General features: G+C 42.4%; 1 protein-coding gene across 2 annotated transcripts; it reads right to left on the bottom strand.

Annotated features, from left to right (window-relative positions):
- Window positions 1-4,312: 4,312 nt before the first annotated feature.
- TMEM14C (transmembrane protein 14C) lies at window positions 4,313-12,423 on the bottom strand. Of its 2 annotated transcripts, none has more exons than XM_066377014.1 (6): window positions 12,304-12,423; window positions 11,278-11,361; window positions 10,892-10,968; window positions 9,600-9,701; window positions 5,714-5,801; window positions 4,313-4,818 (listed from the first exon to the last, which is right to left on the bottom strand). In XM_066377014.1, exons 2-6 carry the CDS (start codon window positions 11,298-11,300, stop codon window positions 4,761-4,763), a joined length of 348 nt encoding a protein of 115 aa, XP_066233111.1. In that variant the 5' UTR covers window positions 11,301-11,361; window positions 12,304-12,423; the 3' UTR covers window positions 4,313-4,760. The 2 variants fall into 2 exon arrangements, with proteins under 2 accessions (XP_066233111.1, XP_066233112.1); XM_066377015.1 differs by having other exon boundaries at window positions 11,278-11,347; window positions 12,304-12,420.
- Between the last annotated feature and the right edge of the window lie 11,534 nt (window positions 12,424-23,957).

Genomic DNA, 23,957 nt, shown 5'->3' with positions numbered 1-23,957 from the left:
GATACGTTTTGCGTGTGTTGATGTTCCAGCATCATTTGTTGAAAAGATTGTTGATCTGCCTTTGCTACTTTGTCAAAGATCAGTTGACTGTATTTGCATGGGTCTATTTCTGGGCTCTCCATTCTGTCCCATTGATTTATGTGTTTACCTTTCGCCAGTATCTTGATTACTATAGCTTTATAAAAGTATTGAAGTCAGGTAACGTCAGCCCTCTAACTCTGTTTCTCTCCTTCACTAGACTCCTCCATATAAACTCTAGAATCAGTTTGTCAGTATCCACAAAATAACTTACTGGGATTTTGATTGGGGTTGTGCTGAATCTAGATCATTGGGAAGACTGACATCTTGACAATATTGAGTCTTCCTATCATGAACATGGACTATCTTCTTTAAGTGAGAGTGGAGATAGATTCCCACATGCGCCCCAACTGGGATCACCCAGCAACCCATCTGGGGCTGATGCTTGAGTACTGAGCTATTTTTAGTGCATGAGGCTAACACACTTGGACCAGCTGAGCTATCCTCAGCATCCGGGGCCATGCTCGAACCAGTTGAGCCAAGGCTGTGGAAGGAGAGAGAGAAGAAGGAGGGGTGGAGGTGGGGGTGGGGGGCAGATGGTCACTTCTCCTGTGTGCCCTGACCAGGAAGCAAACCCAGGATGTCCATACACCAGGCTGATGCTCTATCCACTGAGCCACTGGCCACAGCCTTGTGTGCATTCTTTATCCCCAGTATATTTTGTCTCAATTTTAAACAACCTTGTTAACCAGGTATTTTTTATAATTTTGTAGTGAGAAAAGACTATATAAAGCAAAGTAATAGGTATCACTATGCAAAAATGTACAGACCTGTAAACAAAGTTAAAAGACGTGATATAGACTGTGAGAAAATGCAATATGTAACAAAGGATTTGTACCCAAAATACACCGAGTGCTTCCACAAATCAACAGGAAACAAAAAAAGAAAAAAATGGATTAAGTTCAAAGTCTTTAGGCTAGGATACTAAAGCCACCCTGACTTGACCTTGCCTTTCAACCTCATCTCCTGTGGCCAACATCATAGCCAGTTACACCAAACAACTTGTAGTTACCCAGTTGTGCCAGATGCTATGCCTCTGAGGCACTAGGCATACTGTTCCTTCTCCACCTGCAACATTTGTCCATCCTTTTCTATGAATTCTTCACTCTTCAAAGCTTACCTCAATCATTGCTTCCTCTGTGAAGCCCTTCTAGACTCCCTAAACCAGAGATTTTAATTAATTTTAATGGGGTGACATTGATAAATCGGGGTACATATGTTCAGAGCAAACATCTCTAGGTTATTTTGATAAACCAGAGGTTTTCAACTAGTAACCTGTTGCAGGCACACTGGTGTGCTGCAAGAATTTTTAAAGCATGCAGTACTTGACTATTTAATCAGGGGGCACTGATGTATTTTCCCTTAGATTGTCAAATTTAAAAAAAAGATAGCCAACACAATAGCCATCCAATGTGAATGGACCAAAATTTTAGCTACTTTTGTCAGACTGCATCTTATTTCTATATTGCCTTTGTTTAGATGTCTCTCCACTAGATTTCCATGAGGGCAAGCTATGGTTTGTTCATTTCCTTCTAGGAACCAGCACAACCTTACGACAGTAAGTACTCTGGAAACTTCACTGGGGATGAGGAACTTGGCAACAGCACTGTCAGGGCTGCCCCACAGCTGTGGGCAGCCTTAGAACTGTCTGACCACTAGTGATCTACTTTAAACTAATTCCCACCTGCAGGGAACCCTGTCACTCTAATGTTAGAGTCCCTCGAAGGCCAAAACTGATGCCCTTTGGAAACACTCCAGACAGATTAAAAACCAAAGCCAACATCAAAATATCTATGGAAACCTGGAAAATGGTAGCTTTAGATGGTCCACGGCCAAGTGATGCTTACACTAGCACAACATAAGTAAACAACCAAGTACTGTATTATTGTGTGCATATGTGCACGCACATGTCACATGCATGTGTGGGTGTGGAGGATATAAAATATTGACAAGGATTATTAAATACATTTAACTATATTTTAAGTAGCTACCATGACAATCACTGAAGGGTTACTTGAGAACCAAAAATAAGTATTTCTGATGAATTAATATAGAATGAGCATTGCTTTATTTAGAACACTCTTTTGCTGTGCCTCAGCCCTTACAATTCATTTGATTCAAGCATTTGGGGAATAACAAGTTATAAATTATGTTAACTTCTACGTGGGCCTCCCACAACAGCATAGTGATGGTTAGCTCTGTAATATACACTATATACAGCTCTTCATTACTCATGAGGACACCTAGGTGACCTGTGCGCTGTGACATTTTTAATACTCTGACTACACCATTTGTTTTCTTCCCAAATACATTTCCCTAAAAATCAATGTTTAAAATATCAAGATAACAAAATGTTTGGCCAATTTGCTTTGTCCATTTTCCCTTAGACTATACAGGACTAATATTTAGAAGATCATAATGCAATTCAGCAGGGCATGAAATCATACCATGTATCAATGAAGTGTTTGTAAATGTCTTATTATTTAAACCATGAGTTTGGTATAACTATGATAAAACACAATCACTGAGTAGGCCAGGAACTAGGGAATAATTTTTTATTTACAAGTATGTGATATCAAGCACTACCCCTTTTACAACCTTTGAGTAATTACTAACTGCCAGTATATGAGGAAAAAACTGCAGTCTCAGTAGACCAAAAGCTTAATCAATCATTGCAGTAATGAGGATGTCCAAAAATCTTTTTTGATCCTGGCTGCATTAACAGAAATGTGTGGTCTAGAATACAGTGCTCTGGTCATACCCCCTATATAGAGCGCTGGACACTGGGCATTATACTTTAAGAATGGGCCTGGCAGACATATCCTATAAAATGAGTATGAGAAAACTAAGACTCCTTTCAAGGAACTTAAGCAAATACATAAAATTAACAGGCGACTGACTAAATTATACTCTAATACCAGTTAGGCTGGAGATAAGTAGCAAACATCCCTTCCTTCTTAAAGAATGGGAAACTAAAGCAAGGAGTCCTGAATGTGTTCTCAGTGCTGAAAAAAAGTGAACTGAAAATATATCAGTATACAGTTAACGTGTCCAAACTAGAGACACCTGGCTAATTCAAGTTCCAGATATATCTTTTAGTTTAACATTTATGGATAAACTAGTTAACCAAAATTTCCTTTTTTTTTTTCTTTTTGTATTTTTCCAAAGTTAGAAGTGAGAGGCAGTCAGACAGACAGACTCCTGCATGCGCCCAACCAGGATCCACCCGGCATGCTCACCAAAGGGTGATGCTCTGACCATCTAGGGCTTTTGCTCCATTGCGGCCGGAGTCATTCTAGTGCCTGAAGTGGAGGCCATGGAGCCATCCTCAGCGCCCAGTCCAACTTTGCTCCAATGGAGCCTTGGCTGCCAGAGGGGAAGAGAGAGATAGGAGAGGGGGAAGGGTGGAGAAGCAGATGGGCGCTTCTCCTGTGTGCCCTGGCTGGGAACTGAACCCGGGACTTCCATACACCGGCCAATGCTCCATATTTTCTTTTGATTACACAATCCCAATTTAGAAATTCTCACTAAAGTTTATTTTTAAAACCAGCTTCAATGCAATGTATAATCAAATAATTTACTTCCCTTGGTCCTTATTAATTTTTCAAAATGGATAATCCCTAAATAATTTTTTTTAATTTTATTTATTCATTTTAGGAGAAAGAGAAGGGGGGAGGAGCAGGAAGCATCAACTCCCATATATGCCTTTATCAGGCAAGCCTGAGGTTTCAAACCAGCAATGTCAGTGTTCCAAGTTGATACTTTATCTACTATACCACACACAGATCAGGCTAAATTTTTTTTTTGACAGTCAGAGGGAGGGACAAACAGAGACAAAGAAACAGGAAGGGAAAGAGATGAGAAACATCAGTTCTTCGTTGCAGCTCCTTAGTTGTTCATTGATTGCTTTCTCATATGTGCCTTGACCTGGGGGCTACAGCAGAGTGAGCAACCCCTTGCTCAAGCCAGCGACCATGGGGTCATGTCTATGACCCTGTGCTCAAGCTGGTGAGCCTGTGCTCAAGCCCGATGAGCCTACGCTCAAGCCAGCAACCTTGGAGTTTCAAACCTAGGTCCTCTCCATCCCAGGCCAACTCTTTATCCACTATGCCACCACCTGGTCAGGCCCTAAATAAAACATTTTTTTTAAACTTTCATTTTCCTCTATCTTCCTACTATTCACATCTCATTCTATGTTCCAGATCAGCTCTAGCAACAAAGACACCATAGAAAATATTATTTATAGTAACTTTATTTTCATTGATAATTCACTTAACATAATTCAAAATAGGTCTATGCTCTAAGATGAGCAAAAGAATAGATATCCTAAATCTAAGAGATTTTTTTTTCACACTGTTCCTCTAAAATAGAGTGTGGGGTTTCAGGGTCCCCAATATAGATACTAACATTTTACCCCTTGAGACTTTATGTAAAGACACAGAAAGAAGAAATAACATTGATATATAGGAATCTAGTTATATGAGGGTATTATAATAAGCTCTTATAGTCTACCCACCTCTTATAGTGTAATAACAACTGATACTTTTCTCTGCAAACTTTAGTATCTTTCTTTTTTAAGTAAAATGTCAGTATAACGTGTGAAAATGCTGCATTTATTTCTCTTAATATTCTAAAAATTGTAGACGTTTTAAAATTCTTCATGAATCCAAGCTGGGTCATGATTATGACTGATGAGGTCTGTTGAACACACTAATTCCAACTTTGGCGACCATCAGCAAACTGTTAAAAAAACATACACACACATAAACAAAAACATCAGGTAAAGACAGAATAGGCTTTTTTTTTTTTCTTAAGTATTAGGACTCTGCGGGTTCCTCACTACATAGTGAGCAGGTACCAAGGCAGAGTAGGCCATGATGGAACTTCCACCCCTGAAAGCACCAAAGGAAAAACATGAGAAGGGGCAGTCTGGTGCTGAGGCCTTCAAACAGTCCAGGTGAGCTGGAGCTCCGAATCCAACTGCCAATAATTCAGAGATGAGAACACAGAAAGCTGGAGAGACCAAGGCTTCCCCAAGGTCACAGGGCTAGCTAATGGCAGGCCTACAGCCTCCCATTTCACTGCTCTTGACCTCGGTCTACAATGACAATAAAACATTTTGTATGACAGTATCATAACTATTACCAAAGTCATAGTTGTAAGTAATCCTTTCCCAAAACTGATCTTTAAAACTTCCCCTATTTTCAGGGTCTCTTTATTATGCTTAAGGACTACATTTTAAAAAATCTGGTTTGGATGTTATAATCATTTAAATATATTAAACAGGACTCAATGGAATTCCCTTCCAGCAAAATTTTTCAGTAACGGGCACCCACACCACTGAGAAAGAAAGAGGAACCCATGCCGAGTGAGCTGCAGTCATGGCTCTGCACTGAGGCTTCTTCCTGTAGGAGGGAGCCAGGATGGACCAGAGAGCAAATGTGAGGGCACAACTATTGCCACAATGAGTAAATACTTATTTCCCCTGACATTAAATCAGCTATTTTGCAGCCTAATTGTGTATAATTAAATCACCCGAGTTGATACCCAGCATCAGGTATACTGAGCCAAGTTCATCTGTGGGTGTATTAAACTAAAATAGAAACCGGTGAAGAACAGTAATAAAACAGAGTACCTGGCACCTGCAATTAAGCCCGCAGGCATAAATTTTCCAGAGTGGTAGAATCTCATTCCCATAATGCCAGCCAGGGTTCCAGATGTAACTGATGGAGGGAAAAAGAGGCAAAGATCATGACATTTTATACTGCAGAGAACTAAAGTGAAGAAAGTCCCGGCCTGACCTGCGGTGGCACAGTGGGTAAAAGCATCGACCTGGAACACTGAGGTTGCCGGTTTGAAACCCCGGGCTTCCCTGGTCATGGCACATATGGGAGTTGATGCTTTCTGCTCCTCCCTCCCTTCTCTCTCTGTCTCTTTCTCTCTGTCTCCTCTCTCTCAAATGAATAAATAAAAATCTAAAAAAAAAAAAAAAAAAAGAAAGTCCCACCCATCTTTCAAGGGGCACCCCCATCTCATACCTCCCAAGTTCGGGGTCCTTCATGACCACACCCTCTGTAAGACTAAGCACAAACACTAAAATGTAAGGCCCTCCCAGCCAGGGCCCAGGTGGCCTTTCCTGCCTCATCGCCTACCACTCTTGACACACAAATTTCTTAATTTTCTCCAAAACTGCCGTACATTAGTTGTTCATTGATTGCTTTTTCATATGTGCCTTGACCGGGGGGCTCCAGCAGAGTGAGTAACCCCTTGCTCAAGCCAGCGACCTTGGGCTTCAAGCCAGCGACCATGGGGTCATGCCTATGATCCCACGCTCAAGCACGGTGAGCCTGCACTCAAGTTGGTGACCTCAGGTTTTGAACCTGGGTCCTCAGATCCTGGGCCGACGCTCCATCCACTGTGCCACCGCCTGGCCAGGCCCCATTCAACATCTGTTAAGATCCCAACTATATGCCATGTATTGCACTAGGTGCTACAGAAATCAACAGTCACTAAAAAGGACTCTGTCCTGACAGTTTCAAGTTTGATGGAACAGTTGAAAGGATCACACAAAAACTTAAAAGTATAACTTGTGTTACAGGAACAATTAATGCAGTATAAGTAACACAATAAATACAGATCTAGCCTATTCAGGGAGATAATGAAAGGCTTTGCTGAGGACGTGGAGACCTGAAAGCTAACGGGCTAAAGGGCAAGGAAAGCACATTCCAAGCAGAGGGAACACCATATGCAGGGTCCTGTGGAGCGAGGCCTTGTGGCAGGAGGCCCGTGGGTGAAAGACCAGAACAGTGCATAAATCAAGACAGGGCTAGTGAGGAAGAGAGGCCAGATCATACAGAGCCTTGAAGACCATGTTAGGGACAGTGCTTTTCATCCTAAGAGCAATGAAAAGACATTAAAGGATATTAAACTGAGCTGCATTCTGAAAATATTCAATCTGTGCCATGGAGAACTGTGAGGAAATTGGGGAGTATGTAGGGACGCCAATTAAGAACCTTCCTAAGGAACACAGGGAAAAGAGGAACGACTGGGGTGAGATAGGGAAGGAGACAATTTAGGGTACATGCTGGAAGTAGTTTGATAGGACTTGCTGCTGAGTTAGTAAGCTGGAGGGACGATTGCAATCAAGACCTGAATGGATGGAGCATACCAGAAGACACACAGTGTGTGAGGACAGGAAGTCAGGTTTTGAGACATACAGATTTCAAGCAGACAACTAATATATAAGAGTAAAGATTGTAGGAGAGATAAATTTGTGAGTCACTTGTGTATTGATAAATTTAAGCCTGAACTTCAATGACATTGCCAAGTGAGAAAGTATAAAGAACATAAAAAATACAAGCTAGGACTTAAGCACTTTAATAGCTAATGGCAAAAAAAAAAAAAAAGAAAAGAAAAGAAAAAAGTCAACAAAAGAGAATGAGAAAATAAAAAGGAAAACCAGGAATGGATTGGTGTACTGTGCTGACAGCAGCTAACAGGCCAAATAAAATTAAAACTAATAACTGTACAATGGATTGTGAAAAATGCAGGTCATTGGTAGCCTTAGGAGAGCTATGTATTTCCATGACAAAGGGGACAGAAAAGGAGAGTGAAGTGTGTGTGTCAAAAATGTATGAGATAAAAAAAAGGAAAAAAAATGTATGAGAGGTATGGAAATGAGTACAATGATTTTTTTTTCTTTTAAGTGAGAGAAGGAAATATACAGACTCTTGCATGTGCCCCAACTAGAATCTACCCAGCAACCCTTGTCTGGGGCTGATGCTCAAATCAACCAAGCTATCCTCAGTGCCTGAGGCCGACGCTCTGATCAGCTGAGCTATCATCCTTAGTGCCGGGGCTGATGCTTAAACCAATCAAGCCATTGGCTGCAAGAGGGGAAGAGAGAGAGAAGTGGGGAAGAGAAGCAGATGGTCGCTTTACATGTGTGTTCTGACTGGGGATCGAACCTGGAATATCTACACGCTGGGCCAGCACTCTATCCACTGAGCAACCCAGCTCTGGCCATAATGAATTTTTTCAAAAGCAGCTTCTGAAAGGGAAAAATAGCAACAACAGGAGAAGGAAGTAGGGTCACAACATATCCTTTTTTTAGTGGGCGAGATGTACATATTTGAACATCATTAAGAGAAATCCATGTCAGAGGTGGACTACAACAAGTAAGACAGGAGATCAGTAACATTATAAAGCTCCCAGAAGGTATGGGAGGAGACACTAAGCCAGGATGAAAGGACTGGCCTTGGAGAGGAGAAAGGTAGAACAAGGAAGAATTGGAGGTCAATGGCATGAAGCTTGGAGTTCCCATGTGATGGTGCTGTTTTTCCTTTAAGGCAATGAGGGTCATTTGCTGGAGTGAAGAAACCAGATCACAAATGGGAAATAGGTCTGAAAGTCACTCTGGAGCTTAAGAGAGGGAGCTGTTAGGTAGAGCATACAGCTGGCACCTCCTCCTTCCTAGGCACACCCCAAGTCAGCCGCTGATGATTCCCCTTCCCAGCCCAGGCACTCTTGTACAAACTACTCTGGTACCATTCGTGTTCTCCCAGCATATGTATAAGGGCCAGAACTGCACCTTCCCTCACTCTGGGGGTTTGTGGAGACAATGAGGAACCCACACTCCTAGCAGGATGACACATGCGGAGGGCTCAATAAAAACATACCAAAAGCCACCCTGTTAAAAAGTAACCTTCCCTACCCTGCACTCCTCACTACCTGTGCTGCTCACAGGGTGCTTCAACAGTCCCACAAAGTCACTTTTTATGTCCCCAATTAAGGTATAGGCTCCTTAAAGACAAGGCCTATGTCTTACATGTTTAGCTTACTACTAAAGGGCTAATGATTTGAAAAATAGGGAAAATGCAATATTGATGAAAACCTAACACACAGTCCTTTAGCGCTGCTCAAGCAGACAGTCTTTAATAGGCAATCACAATGGTTAAGAGATATACATTTGCCCTATACAAGTTTAATACTAATTTCACTGGGTAAATCTAAATTCACAAGGTATGTGGCCCTGGCCAGTTGGCTCAGAGATAGAGCATTGGCCCAGGATGCGGATGTCCCAGGTTGAATCCCCAGTCAGGGTACACAGGAGAAGCACCCATCTGCTTCTCCACCCCTCCCGCAGTCGAATGGTTCGAGCATGGGCACTGGTTGCTGAGGATAGCTACGCTGATTCAAGAATTGACCCCAGACGGGGGTAGCCAGGTGGATCCTGGTCACAGCACATGTGGTAATCTGTCTATCTTCCCTCTTCTCACATTAAAAAGAAAAAAAAAGAAAATTTATGAGGTATGAAAATCTTTACATACTCTGTACAAAAAAAATCAGCAGAAACCAGCACAACGGAGCCCCCACCCCACCCCACCCTCCGTCCCCAGGACTTGGCAGAGGCAACGAAACTGTCTCAATGTGAAGAACCTGACACATCCCACCAACCAAAAGACCTCTGGTGGAGCATGCTGGATAGACAATCGCCTAGGGAGAGAGTGCAGCTGACATACCTAGGAAAACCCAAATGTTCTTCGGGTCCTGAGACAGCTGATAAGCACCCAGGCCTGCAAAACCACCAAAGAGGAGCCCAGCAACCAGGGATGGGACACTACCTGGAGGAAAGCAAACACACGCCTGTATTGTAATGTCAGACACTCATTTCTTTAACAGAATCCACCAGACTTCCCTTCCGACAGAGGAAAATAGCAAAGAGCACTCAACACAGTTCACAACCAAGGTCTAAATTTAAAAAAAAAATGTTTTGAGGAGTTTGCTAAATAGCTCTGTAGAATTCCCAGAGAAGTAGGGTCATACCACACCATTCCTTTCTCCTCTAATCAGGAGGGTACTTTCACCTAAGAAGGGCTCCTCCTGCTTAAGCACCTAAAAACAAAAAATTATGGCAATTTGGGGTCAATTCACGTATTGCCTTTATGTTGTTTTTTTAAAAGAAAAACCATGCCTTTGTATTTGCTGTCTGCACCCCTGAAATCAATTCCATATCACCTCTGAGTGCCATGTTTTACACATATGTACTACACACAGGTAACGCATACTGTATTTTTATGTGTGCACACTTATCTTCAGATCTTTTGTACACGGTGGCAGTATTGCAGCAGACTGGAAAATGTTTGCTATCTCAGCAATTTTCATTTTTGTATCTCAAATAAAAAACATATTGATGTTAAAAAAAAAAGAGAGAAGAAGAAATAGAGCTCTTAAACATGCCTGATTTACCTATTAATATGGACAGGCCTTAGGCAAATCCCAAAAGGAAGGGAAATTGGGTAAGTTAAAAAAAAGATATAAAGACTACTATGAATTCTGGTGTGCAGATAAAAAGGACAGCAGCAGAAACAGGCAGGCTTTCTTGACACCCCCTGCCTAATTGAAAGAGGAGACAAAAAATTAGTATGTAAAGACTAGAGGTTTCCTACTACTTAGAGAAAAGAGCACAGAGATGGCCCTCTGGGGCCAAGTTTGAGGTGTGGCAGTTGATGATATATAGTAACAATCTACTACCACCCCTGCCCAGTATGTTTAGATAAAGAAGCAAAAACAAATGATTTGCTAAGAAGCCTGGCTTAGCTTCGCCAGATAACCCAAAGGCAAATGCAGGGAGAGCCACTGTAGGAGGAGCTACTACAGGAATTGCCACAGGACTGATAATAAGCCTGAACTCCAACCAGAGGGTCTACAGCACACTTCCTTCAAAAAAGATAGCACTTTGGGGACCCTGGGGACTCATGCTCACCAGGAATAATGTGAAGATCTTAAGAGGATAAGGAACTACAAACTATACCTGCTTTTGCATAGCCAATGATCCCACCAGAGGCAACCAGTGCTGCATAGCCAAAGCCAATCCAATGTAAAGGCACTCTGAAAACAAAAGTAAGGAATCAGTACCAACCATGTTTAAGAAAACAAACAAAACCCCACAATCATAAAACTTAAAGGTCATCATTACAGAAAAATTCTAGCACGGCAGAAATGAAAATAAAGCCCAGAGGTGAGATGCCCTGCCTACCCAGTCAGAGGCAGAGCTGGCACTCAAACCCTGACCTGCATATCCATCCTCCTGCACCCAGTACTGCCCAGCAGTCCACTCTTAGAGCCCTTCTCAGATGGGGGACAATTATGGTCTTGAGAAAATCCTGGCTGCTGCACTCCCATTCACCGTGCACTTACAGTGGGCCGGAGTCCTTCTGCATTGCTCTTTCTCACTCTGTCCAGACAGCAGCCTACACCAGGTGGTTGCCTGCAGAGGAGGGGCTGAATCACAGGTGATTAGCAGCACAACTGTCCAACGTCAGAAAGAAGTGTGTCCAAGTCCCAGCCGTACACCCCCCTTCGTAGCTAAGGAGTAATGGCCCTTTATCCAGCCTCCCCAAGCCTCGGTTTCCTTCATTGTACCATGAGAAGAACGATGGTACACACTGCTGGGGGCTGTCGTAGGCATTAACTGGAATAATACAGAAAGGTGCTGAACCAATTATTTTTGTAATAACTTAAAGTCTAATAACGGAGGCCTCCAGGAAACGGCAAACCTCACTGACCACCTCTGCAAAGGTTGTGAGCTAACCTTTTCAACAGTTAAACAAGTATTACTGAATCGAAAGCAGTATCCTTTGCGCCCTTAATTCACCTGTTTTAATTGCCTCTTTTAGGGGAGAAAGGTGCCGATTTCCGCCTTTGCTCAAAGAATCAAACTACTTCAATACCTAGCATTTGTAAAACTTGAAAGCGGTTATCTACTTTTGCATCCAACTCACAGCTCTTGGGAGGGGAAACGGAGAGTAAAATATGTCATAATTACAACCCAACACACGTCCTTGTTAAAGCAATCCTTCATTTCTTAAAGATATGTGATATCCAGTGAGGCCATGACAGAAAGCAACACTGATTTCAACTATTTAATGTGTATAAAAAGAAGGGGCCTGGAATCCCGACCCATCATTCAAAGCGGCATTTGAGTTACTGAGGTTTTTAGGTAAATAAAGCAATAAAAGTTCTGGGACACTGAACAGCAACTAGGTGCTCCGCCTCAAGTGCTGTAGGCTTCCGCAAGATCCAAAACTTATTGTGAGGAAAAGCAACTACAGTGCGGCCTGAAGCCCCCGCCTGGGCCCCGGGGACGAAGAGCACGCAGCTGCAAAGCCTCTTACACAATTCCAAAAAGTCAAAAACGGGCACAGAATAGCCATTTCTACGTACCCGAACCAATTTCCAAAAGATCCGCACCGCCGCACGGGAATCCGCGCCGGAAATGCCGCAACACGCGCTCCGCGTCCCGGAAGCAATGCGGACGTGGAGAAGAGTAGAACAAGAGGCGCGGCCAGGGCCGGGGCCGGGACTTGGGGGCGGGGCCGGGACTTGAGTCCGGTGTCGGGCTGCGGGTGGGGGCGTGCAGGGGTCTCGGTCCTTGGTCCCAGCCAGACCTGGCTCGGAGAGTTCAAATTGGGTCCTGCAAGCGGCCGAATGAGCCACACCAGACTGGTGGTGGAGGCCTTCGAAGCGGGAGGAGGACATATGAGGCTGGATTCGGTAGGACCCCACTAACGGAGGGACACAGTACTAGGTGTTAACTAGATGCAGGTCGTCTGGGGGGGTTGTCTAGTTCACCTTGCTACCTGCAGAGAACATAGTGGCCACAGGCTAGACAATTGTTTTAGAGAGAGAAGCTACTTGAGAAGCACCTTAAAAGCGGAGAACGAACAACTTCCTCCGCGATGCCCAGTGCCCAGAAGACATCATCTCCATTCCTACTCCAGATCTGCTTATTTTGGTCCCACACCATTCACTGTTGCTGTACGCCAAAATTTGGGTGTCATCCTTTATGTTCTTCTTCATCCCCTATGAGAATCAACATGGATAAATCTTATAAATGCAATCTTTCAGTGAAAAGAAAATTGAAGCACATACATACTGTAAAAAAAAGCAAAACTTCCCACTTGCAGCAACTCCTACCTAGCTTCTAGATACCAGTGTTTATTTACTGTAGCTGATTCTAAACACCCACAGTTTAGTAATTTCTACTGGAACTGCCATACCCTTATCAATTTAATGTAAGTCCTGAAAAGCTTAATGCCCTCTAGGTCCATCCATGCTGTCTCAAATCAAAGATGGGACTTGTTTTAACCAGCTAGATAGATTTGGGATTCATTTCTCTCTATGCAAGCGCAAGCTTCACACCTTAAGTTGTATCTTCCGTGATTCATCCTCCTGCCCTTTAAATGTAAAGAAATTGAACTGCAGAAAATTAAGTAAGTTTCCTACAGTCCTAGTCCTTGGTAGAGCTGTTATTTAGAATAACGTCTGTCATATACCGCTAATTCTATATTATGCTGCCTCTCATAGTATCATTCTTCAACCAAAACGCACAGCTCTTGTGTGTGTGCAGTCATAAAATACATGTCACAATGTCAAAGTATCTGACTTGTGACCAAAAGAACTGTGTAAGATGTCTCCCACAACTTTTTCATGTGTTCAATTTGGACTAATCACATTTATACTCACCTTACCATATAACTTATTCCATATCCCACCATCACAAATTTTTTTAAAATCATGAAGAAAGGAACTGGTTACTGCTCTATTTTGGTTAGTTCCATGTAATGACTTGTGTTTAGTAATGCTTCTAAATAGCATTAAAATTTTTGAGGTGAAGCTCGGCATTTCCCCTTTCCCTTTGGCAATCGCTAGCTTGTTCTCTGTATCTGTGGATCTGTTTCTGCTTGGTTTTGTTTGTTTTGTTTGTTCAGGTACCACATATAAGTGAAATCCTATGGTATTTGTCTTCTGTCTGGCTTATTTCACTTAGCTTAATACCCTTAGGTTTATTGATGTTGTCACAAATGCCAAAATTTCATTCTTTTTATTGCCAAGTAATATTCCATTGAATATATATCATATCTTCTTTATCCATTCATTTACCAGTGGACATCTAGGTTGCTTCCATATTGTGGTGATTGTAAATAATGCTGCAATGAACATAGGGGTACATATATCTTTTCAAATTAGTGTTTTTGTTTTCTTCAAATAAATACCCAGAAGTGGTATTGCTGCGTCAAATGGCAGCTCTATTTCTACTGTTTTTAAGGAATCTCCGTACCATTTCCCACAATGGCTGCACCAATTTACAATCCACCAAAAGTGCACAAGGACTCCCTTTTGTCCACATTTTTATCAGAACTTTTTTTTTTTTTGATGATAGCCATTCTGACAGCTATGAAGCAGTCTCTCATGGTGTTTTGATTTGCATTTCTCTGATGATTAATGATGTTGAGTACCTTTTCATAAGTCTGTTGGCCATCTGTATGTTCTCTTTGAAGAACTGTCTATTCACAGCCCTGGCTGGGTACCTCAGTTGGTTAGTGCATCTTCCCAATACACCAAGGTTGCAGGTTTGATTCCCAGTCAGGGCACATACAAGAATCAACCAATAAAGGCAGAAATAAGTGGGAAAAGAAATTGCTATTTCTCTCTCTCCATTTCTCTCAAATCAACAATAAAATTTTTTTTAAAGAAATGTCTATTCAGGTCCTCTGACCGGGTGGTGGCGCAGTGGATAGAGCGGAGGACTGGGATGCGGAGGACCCAAGTTCGAGACCCTGAGGTCGCCAGCTTGAACACAGGCTCATCTGGTTTGAGCAAAGCTCACCAGCTTGATCCCAAGGTCGCTGGCTCGAGCAAGGGGTTACTCGGTCTGCCGAAGGCCTACGTTCAAGGCACATATGAGAAAGCAATCAATGAACAACTAAGAAGTCGCAACGAAAAACTGATGATTGATGCTTCTCATCTCTCTGTGTTCCTGTCTGTCTGTCCCTATCCGTCCCTCTCTCTGACTCTCGCTCTGTCTTTGTAAAAAAAAAAAAAAAATTAAAAAAAAAAAAGAAATGTCTATTCAGGTCCTCTGCTCATTTTGAAATTGGATTGGGGTTTTTTTTGGGGGGGGTTGTTAAATTGTAGGATTTCCTTATCTAATTTGGATATAACCCCTTATTGCTTATACCATTTGTATCTTCTCCCATTCAATAGGTTGTCTTTTTGTTTTGTTGAAGGTTTCCTTCGTTGCGCAAAAATGTTTTGATGTGATGTAATCTCTTAATTAGGAGCTCACTGAATTACTAGAACCCTGAACCACAAATGTCTCAGTGGGGTGTGACCAAGATTGTGTGGGCCCTGGCCGGTTGGCTTAGTGGTAGAGCATCAGCCCAGCCTGTGGATGTCTCAGGTTTGATTCCCAGTCAGGGCATACAAGAGAAGCAACCTTCTGCTTCTCCACCCCTCTCCCTCTCACTTCTCTCTCTCTCTCTCTCTCTCTCTCTCTCTCTCTCTCTCTCTTCCCCTCCTGCAGCCATGGCTCAATTGGAGCAAGTTGGCCCAGGTGCTGAGGATGGCTCCACCGCCTCTGCCTCAGGTGCTATGAAGAGTTTGATTACTGAGCAACAAAGCAACACCCCAGATGGTCAGAGCATTGCCCCCTAGTGGGCTTGCCGGGTGGATCCCAGTTGAGGTGCATGTGAGAGTCTGTCTCTCTGCCTTCCCTCCTCTCACTGAATTAAAAAAGAAAAAAAAGATTGTGTAACAAATGAGTTTTGTTTCCAGTTTCTAAATTTTTAAAAGTATATTATTGCTTTGTTTAAAGAGTGCTATCCATTCATAAACCTTTCTCCAAGAAATTAATAACCAAGCTATGGGGGGAAATGCTTATTTTTTCTAATCTATATGCAACATGTTTCTAGGACTTCACGTTAGATATATAATATCAGCAAAAACATAGTGTGCTTATTACATGCCAGACACTGTTCAAACTGATTTACATAGATGAACTAATTTAATCTTCATACCAACCCTATCAATAGAGACTATTATTATCTCCTGCTTTTAAAGGAGAAAGAGGTTATCTTATTGCAGGAACCAAAGGAGGACAAAAATGCCCAGACAACTTGATGAAGAAAGTAGGATTTATTAAAGCTGGTGAAGCACATGAGATTTGTAGCTCTAAAACACGGGCTCCCTGAAGTTGACTCTCTTACAGGTTTTATACCTTTACAGTATCTAAGTAATGGGCATATGATTTCTTTGTTTAAGGTTTCCCAGGACTCAAGGAGAGGGAAGGGAAAGTTTTGGTGGGGTCAGCAAGGGTGAAGGGGTTTCCAGATCACTGGTCATAGTTACATACAGATCCTGTTATTCTTGCTTTGTATTGTAAGTGACTCTAAACACCCATTTAGAGAACTATGGGATATAGTTAATTTATCACTGGCTGACTCGGTTACCCCTGCTGGCTCCTTTCCCTTGTATTCTTTTTGTTTCTTCCTTCTCAGGGAAAAGGGGGCCTGCCCCTCCTTCCTCAATCTAACTAGTATAAAGTTAGTACATGGCAGAACTGCCCTAACTCCTTTAGTGTTTTCTTGATAAAGTGACCAGAACAGTCCTGTTACAAGACCCATTGTGTCTTTCCTCTGCTCAAAGCTTTCCAGTGGGGCTTCCTTATCTCCTATAACGGCCTGCAAAGCCCTACACACCTACCTCCTTGCCTTCAGCTCCTGTTCCTCTCCCCTTTGCTCATGACACTTGTAAGGCCAGCAGCCACCACATGGCCATGCAGATGCAGGTTCTCATTGGATTCGGGCAGAGCAGATGGTAAAGGAATGGTGGAGCTGGAGGATGGTGAGCCATTCTATTTATTAAAGTCTCGTAATGGTAGATGAGCAAACAGGCAGGGAAGACCGCTTCCCTTTCTCTTAGGGCTCCCAAGCCCCTCAGCATTCCAGACTCAGTGGGACTCATAGGCCTCCACCAGCCTCAGCAGGCTTCCAAGCCCCTCAGCTCTCTCTGCCTCTACACTCTCTTCTCTGGTTCCACAACCCGGACTCCTTCCCCTGACTCACCTTCCGGACTCTCTCTCTCTCTTTTTGCTCTCTCAGCAAAACAGGCTGGGGGCAAAAACCCCTTCTCCAGCAAACAATTGCCCCTCCCAAGCAGGAGGGCAATCTGCAATTTGTAATCTGCCACTCGAAGGGCAAGCACCCACAGCCTTCCATAGACTAGAGCAGTGATTCTTAAACTTTTTGAAGTCGGTGCATTTAAAATCCTACAAATAATTGTAGGCACACTATACACAAATTTCTGAGAAATATGTTATAATAATTAAGTCAAATATTAAAGAAAAAATATATAAAGTCCCAGCGTGCTTTTATGGCAATTAAACAAAATAAATATGACATAATTAAATTTATTCTGACATTAAAAAACATTTTTATGTTACATTTTTTGAGATATACTTTTTAGAATTCGTAAAAAAGAGGGGTTAAAAAATTCAAAAACGACAAAAAAGTTATCTTTTTTTTTTCTTTTGTATTTTTCTGAAGCTGGAAACAGGGAGAGACAGTCAGACAGACTCCCGCATGCTCCGGACCCGGGATCCACCCAGCATGCCCACCAGGGGGCGATGCTCTGCCCCTCCGGGGCGTCACTCTGCCGCGACCAGAGCCACTCTAGCGCCTGGGGCAGAGGCCAAGGAGCCATCCCCAGTGCCCAGGCCATCTTTGCTCCAATGGAGCCTTGGCTGCGGGAGGGGAAGAGAGAGACAGAGAGGAAGGAGGGGGGGTGGAGAAGCAAATGGGCGCTTCTCCTATGTGCCCTGGCCGGGAATCGAACCCGGGTCCCCCGCACGCCAGGCCGACGCTCTACCGCTAAGCCAACTGGCCAGGGCCAAAAAAGTTATCTTTTTATGTATATAGATACATTCTTAGTAAGATTCAGTAAATTCAGCAGATACTGGTGCAAATATGTTTTTTCATTCTTGTGTTTATGAGAAATATGAGCCTGATGTGTCCTAGCAATTTCTTCAATGTTTGGGCATATATTTGAAAGGCAAACTCTCCTTTCCTCATCAATACATTGAAGAATTCTTTTCTTTTTACTCTTGTTTTGAGGATATAAAATCCTAATTCACATAAATAGGATGTTGAAAATTGTAGTAAAATATTCAAAGCTTTTTTAGATATTGCCACATATTCTTCTTTTATAGAAATCCAAAAGGCTTCAAGAGACAATTCCTTATGTTTAATCATCAATCCACGATCAGTGGATATAGCTGCCAGTTTTTCTTCTGTTAATGTTAAACCAAAATCACTTGAAGCTTCCATGAATGGGTTTTTAATCCAATCGTATTGTTCAGTGTTAAGTGATAGAAAATGCTATAAATTAAATTCTGCCCATCAGCCTTCAAATCCTATTTTATTTACACTTAACTTTTGCTCATTTCCAGAATCAGATTTTTCAATATCACACTTCTTTTTGAGAAATCTATTCATTTTATTTTGGTGGATTTATCTAAAAATAATATAATGATGTGTTAATAATAAATATAGTAATGATGTGTTAACAAAAAGAGTGGTATTTCCATAATGAAATGGTATAATAGAGTAACTATATTTATTTTTATATCTGGGTACATGCTGCAAACAATACACATCATCTTAACTTCATAACAAACAAAGGATAGAAGAAACTTGCCTCCAGTCTTTCCCAAGAACATGGGGGGTAGTGTAAACAATCCAGCACCACAGCTTAACAGCCTTTTACAACCTAATCAGGCAAGTAAGGTGAGAGGTCGGGCAGACTGTCAGTTTATAGCCAATTTCCCACACTGCATTCCCCCAAAAATCTAAACTCCAAAAACCTTGTTGGTTTTTTGGTCCCCAACAGGCATATATGTCTCTGGAATACCACAGGGCGCACCTGGAAATCTTCTAGGGTGCATCAGTGCGCCCTGGCACACACTTTGAGAACCACTGGACTCTACATGCTAGGCACTGCCCCAAAACAAACAAGCATACCTAAAAAAATACATTTGTTTACCCAACAACATTCCAGCCTCCTTGTTCCCACCTTCGAGCACTCACATGTGCTGCTTCCTCTGCTGGGAACCATCTCCTCAGGATAATCCCTCCCCTACTCCATCATAGACTTTAGGTCTTTATTCAAATGTCATCTCAACCAGGCCTTCCTGAATCATCTTATTTAAAAATGCAACTCATTTGCATTTCCCTCCAGGGCTTATTTTTCTCTATGGCACTTACTTAATATGTGATGTAACTTAATGTATAGTCCCCAACCTACTCTAGCATGTAAATCCCCTGAGAGTGGGCATTTTTATGTTGCACTTGGAGCAGTATTTGGCACATAATGGGAGAGTAGCTAAATGGATGAGTACTGTAGATGCAGAGGAACAGTATATAAGAAAAATATGGCCTGACCTGTGGTGGCGCAGTGGATAAAGCGTCAACCTGGAAATGCTGAGGTCGCCGGTTCGAAACCCTGGGCTTGCCTGGTCAGGGCACATATGGGAGTTGATGCTTCCAGCTCCTCCCCCTTCTCTCTCTCTGTTTCTCTCTCTCCATCTCTCTCTCCTCTCTAAAAATGAATAAATAAAATTTAAAAAAAAAATATGAATTTGAACTCAATTGAACATGAACAATAAGGGTCACAAAAAAATGGCTGCAGGAATGACTGACTCATTTACTCAGGGTGGGATGAGGCGTCCTGCTGCAGTTTCCCCTGAAGCCAGGGAGGATTTTTGTATGATTTGCCAGCCTTGTTAATTATTCCAGAATATGGTGACCTTTCTTTGTTCCTAGAGGCTATGCACAAAGGGCACTCGTGTAATAGACTCCAGACAAAATTTTTCTATAAAATAGGTAGGGTCTTAGACTGCTCCTGAAAATCTAGAGAACTTTTCCTTGTCAATGGGCACAGTTGTGGCCGACTCTGGAGCCCAGGCTGAGGCTTCCTGGTCTGGTGATGTGTTCCTCCATGGTTTGGTAAGATTTGTACATACTCATAATTCTCTTTTTCTTAGTCTGGGGTCTCCAAGCTTTTTACACAGGGGCCAGTTCACTGTCCCTCAGACCATTGGAAGGCTGCCAAATACAGTGGTCCTCTCACTGACCACCAATCAAAGAGGTGCCCCTTCCAGAAGTGCAGTGGGGGCTGGATAAATGGCCTCAGGGGGCCGCATTGCAGCCTGCGGGCCGTAGTTTGGGGAAATCTGCTGGTAGAACCTAGGCTAATGTTTCTCTGACTGGTGATATTGTGTAGCTTATTGTTGTGTTGATTCTTTCTTTATTCTACTTTAGGTTACATAAGTTCAAACCCCTTTTGATTTTGCCTTATTTTTGTTATTAATCATAATATATTTCCCCCTAAAATCCATCCGTGAGTAATTGCAACTCTGTACCACACCTCCTGCAAGCACAAGATGTAAGGTCAGAAGGGAGAGGCTGGTCCGCAGAAGAAAGAATAACACAACATGCAGAGAGTTAGAGACAAAAAGGTAGAGGTTGCCATGGCTACATCCTGCCCATTTCTGTGTTCTGGTTCTCTTCCTGCCCCAGAGTCTGTCAAACATCTGTGTTCTTGTCATAAATCCAACCCCTCTGCATAGCCATAGATTTTTGCAGCTAAGAATCCTTTTTTTTCTTTTTTAAAGAGGACAGACAGACAAGAAGGGAGAGTGATGAGAAGCATCAACTCATAGCTGCAGCACCCTAGTTGTTTATTGATTGCTTTCTCACACGTGACCAGGAGGCTCCAGCTGAGTCAGTGACCCCTTGCTCAAGCCTGCAACCATAGAGTCATGTCTATGATCCTATGTGCAAGCTGGCAAACCCGCACTCAAGCTGGTGAACCCATGCTCAAGCCAGCAACCTTGGAATTTTGAACCAGGGTCCTCTGCTTCACAAGCTGACAATCTATTCACTGCATCACAGCCTGGTCAGGTTCCACTACTTCTTTTCAAGGAGTCCTTGTTAATGCAACGAAAAAAAAAAGCAAGAAATAAAATACATATTGGGAAGGAAAACAAAACTGTCTTTGTTCACATAGGACATGATAGAAAGAATCTACAAAACACTGGAATTAAGATTTCAGCCAAGTTTCAGGATACAAGGTTATATGCAAGTCAATTGCTTTTCTTTCTCTTCTTTTTATTTAGTGAGAGGAGGGGAGGCAGAAACAGACTCCTGCATGTGCCCTGCCCATCTGAACCCAGCTCTTCTTGGTGCCTGAGGCAGAGGCCATGGAGCCATCCTCAGCGCCCAGGGCCAACTTGTTACAATTGAGCCATAGCTGCAGGAGGTGAAGAGGGAGAGAGAGAGAGAGAGAGAGAGAGAGAAAGTAAGAGGGGAAGGGTGGAGAAGCAGATGGTCACTTCTCCTGTGTGCCCTGACCGGGAATCAAACCTGGGACTTCCACATGCTGGGCTGATGCTCTATCACTGAGCCAACTGCCCAGGGCTCAATTGCTTTTCTATATACCAACAATGAACAAGTGGAATTTGAGATTATAAACACAATACTATTTACATTAGCACCTCCCAAAATGAAATACTTAGGTATCCAATAAAATTTGTCAAGATCTGTATGAGGAAAACTACAAGACCCTGATAAATGAAATCAAAGAATTAAATAAATGGATACTCCATATTCATAGATAGGAACACTATTGTCAAAATGTCAGTTCTTTCCAAGTCAATATATAGATTCAAAGCAATCCCAATTGAAATCCCGTTATTTTATGTATATTGACAATCTAATGGTAAAGTTTATATGAAGAGGCAAAAGACCCAGAATAGCAAACATAACACTGAAGAACAAAGTTGGAGAAATGCTACCTGACATCAAGACTAAGCTATAGTAATCAAGACAGTGTAGAATTTGCAAAATAATAGACCAATAGATTAGTGGCTAATATTATATTAGCACATAAATAGAATACCACAAATGTCAACTGATCTTGGACAAAGGCAACACAATGAAGCCATGAATCCCTTTGATAAATGGTGCGAAAAATGTATCTATACACAAACCTTAAACCTTTCACAAAAATTAACTCAAAATAAATTGTAGATCTCAATGTAAAATGCAAAGCTGTAAAACTCCTAGAAGGTAATATAGGAGAAAACCTAGATAACCTTGGGTATGAAGCTATTTTTTAAATACATCGAAGATATGATTCATGAAAGAAATAATTGGCAAGCTAAAGTTCATTAAAGTTTAAAGCTTCTGCTCTGCCTGACCAGGCGGTGGCACAGTGGATAGAGCGTCAGACTGGGATGCGGAGGACCCAGGTTCGAGACCCCAAGGTTGCCAGCTTGAGCGCGGGCTCATCTGGCTTGAGCAAAAAAAAAAAAAAAAAAAAAAAAGCTCACCAGCTTGGACCCAAGGTCGCTGGCTCCAGCAAGGGGGTTCCTCGGACTGCTGAAGGCCCGAGGCCCATGGTCAAGGCACATATGAGAAAGCAATCAATGAACAACTAAGGTGTTGCTATGAAAAACTGATGATTGATGCTTCTCATCTCTCTCCATTCCTGTCTGACTCTCTGTCCCTGTAAAGAAAAGAAAAAGAAACTTTTGCTCTGCAAGATATTATGAAGAAGACAAGCCACAGATGGGGAGAAAATATTTGCAAGGTACATCTGATAAAAGATCGTTATCCTAAACACATAAAACTCGGTTAGAAAACGTTGTACTAAAAATGGGCCAAAAACCTTCAGACACCACACCAAGGAAGACATACAGATGGCAAGTAAGCATGTAAAAAAATGACCTGACCTGTGGTGGTGCAGTGGATAAAGCATCGACCTGGAAATGCTGAGGTCGCCGGTTCAAAACCCTGGGCTTGCCTGGTCAAGGCACATATGGGAGTTGATGCTTCCAGCTCCTCCCCCCCCGTCTCTCTCCCTCTCTCTCTCCTCTCTAAAAATGAATAAATAAATAAAAAAAAAATGTTCCAGTTGGAGGCTGAGTGAAAAAGGTGAAGAGATTGAGCAAAAAAGAGTTCATAGGCCCTGCCTGAATGGTCTAGTGGATGGGTCCAATCCCCCATCAGAGTACATACAAGGAAACAACTAAACAGCTGAGTGGAATGAGGTTTTCCTCCCCCCTCTCAAATCAGTGGGGGAAAAAAAGTTCCCAAGACACAGACAAGTGTGATTACAGGAGAGAAAAGGGCGGAGGAAGGTAAAAGAAGGTAAAGGGGGATTAAATGGTGATGGAAGGAGACATAGGGTGGTGAAGGCGTGGTGCAGTGTACTGATGATGTAATATAAAATGGTACTGATGATGTAATATAAAATGGAGACGTAGGGTGGTGAAGGCGTGGTGCAGTGTACTGATGATGTAGTATAAAATGGTACACCTGAAACCCATGTAATTTTATGTCACCACAATAAATTCAATTAAAAAATAGATTTGTCAAAATATTTCCTTGAGATTGGTGTTTTAATAAAACTCTTGGCACACTTGAAACCAGGGGTGGGGGGAATGTTCCACATCATGTTATCAAACTACACATGCAAATTACGGGAAATGCAAATTACAATGAGATACCACTACCACACACCTATATATTAGATTGGCCAAAATCCAGAACACTGACAACACTGGTGAGGATGTGGAGCACATTGCTGGTGGGAGTCAAAAATGGTACAGCTGCTCTGGAAGACAGTTTGGCAGTCTTACAGAAACTAAACACACTCTTAACACATAATCCAGCAGTCATGTTCCTTAATATAGGCCTGCACTTGAATGTCTATAATGTAAGGACCAAGAAAAGATCAAAATGTTAGATTCAGGAAAGTGTGCTGGGATTGCCAGAGTGTAGGAGCAGAGACAGGGAGGTAATGATAGGGACCCTGTAAGGCTGAGAACAAAGGAAGACAAACGTTTGCATTCCATTGGTCAGAGACTCTTATCAGAAGTTTATGTTTGAAATTCGCCAATGAGCTAGACCCAGTCCCTGTTGCTATGCTGTGTGCGACCCCCTTAGCGAATAGGTAACTGCCACACCTGCTTCTGT

The sequence above is a fragment of the Saccopteryx leptura genome, chromosome 3, assembly GCF_036850995.1.
Source record: "Saccopteryx leptura isolate mSacLep1 chromosome 3, mSacLep1_pri_phased_curated, whole genome shotgun sequence".
Classification (NCBI taxonomy): Eukaryota; Metazoa; Chordata; class Mammalia; order Chiroptera; family Emballonuridae; genus Saccopteryx; species Saccopteryx leptura.
Note: the sequence above shows the minus strand (reverse complement) of the source record. Positions and strands in the feature narration are given on the sequence as shown.

What these genes read in the sequence shown, in the direction of transcription:
- TMEM14C (XM_066377014.1), bottom strand. Translation starts at nt 11,300, where the DNA reads ATGCAGAAGGACTCCGGCCCACT. An exon ending in CATTGGCTATGCAAAAGCAG is followed by an intron (nt 9,702 to 10,891) that starts GTATAGTTTGTA and finishes GCTTTCCTCCAG; the next exon opens with GTAGTGTCCCATCCCTGGTT. An exon ending in GAACATTTGGGTTTTCCTAG is followed by an intron (nt 5,802 to 9,599) that starts GTATGTCAGCTG and finishes TCCCTCCATCAG; the next exon opens with TTACATCTGGAACCCTGGCT.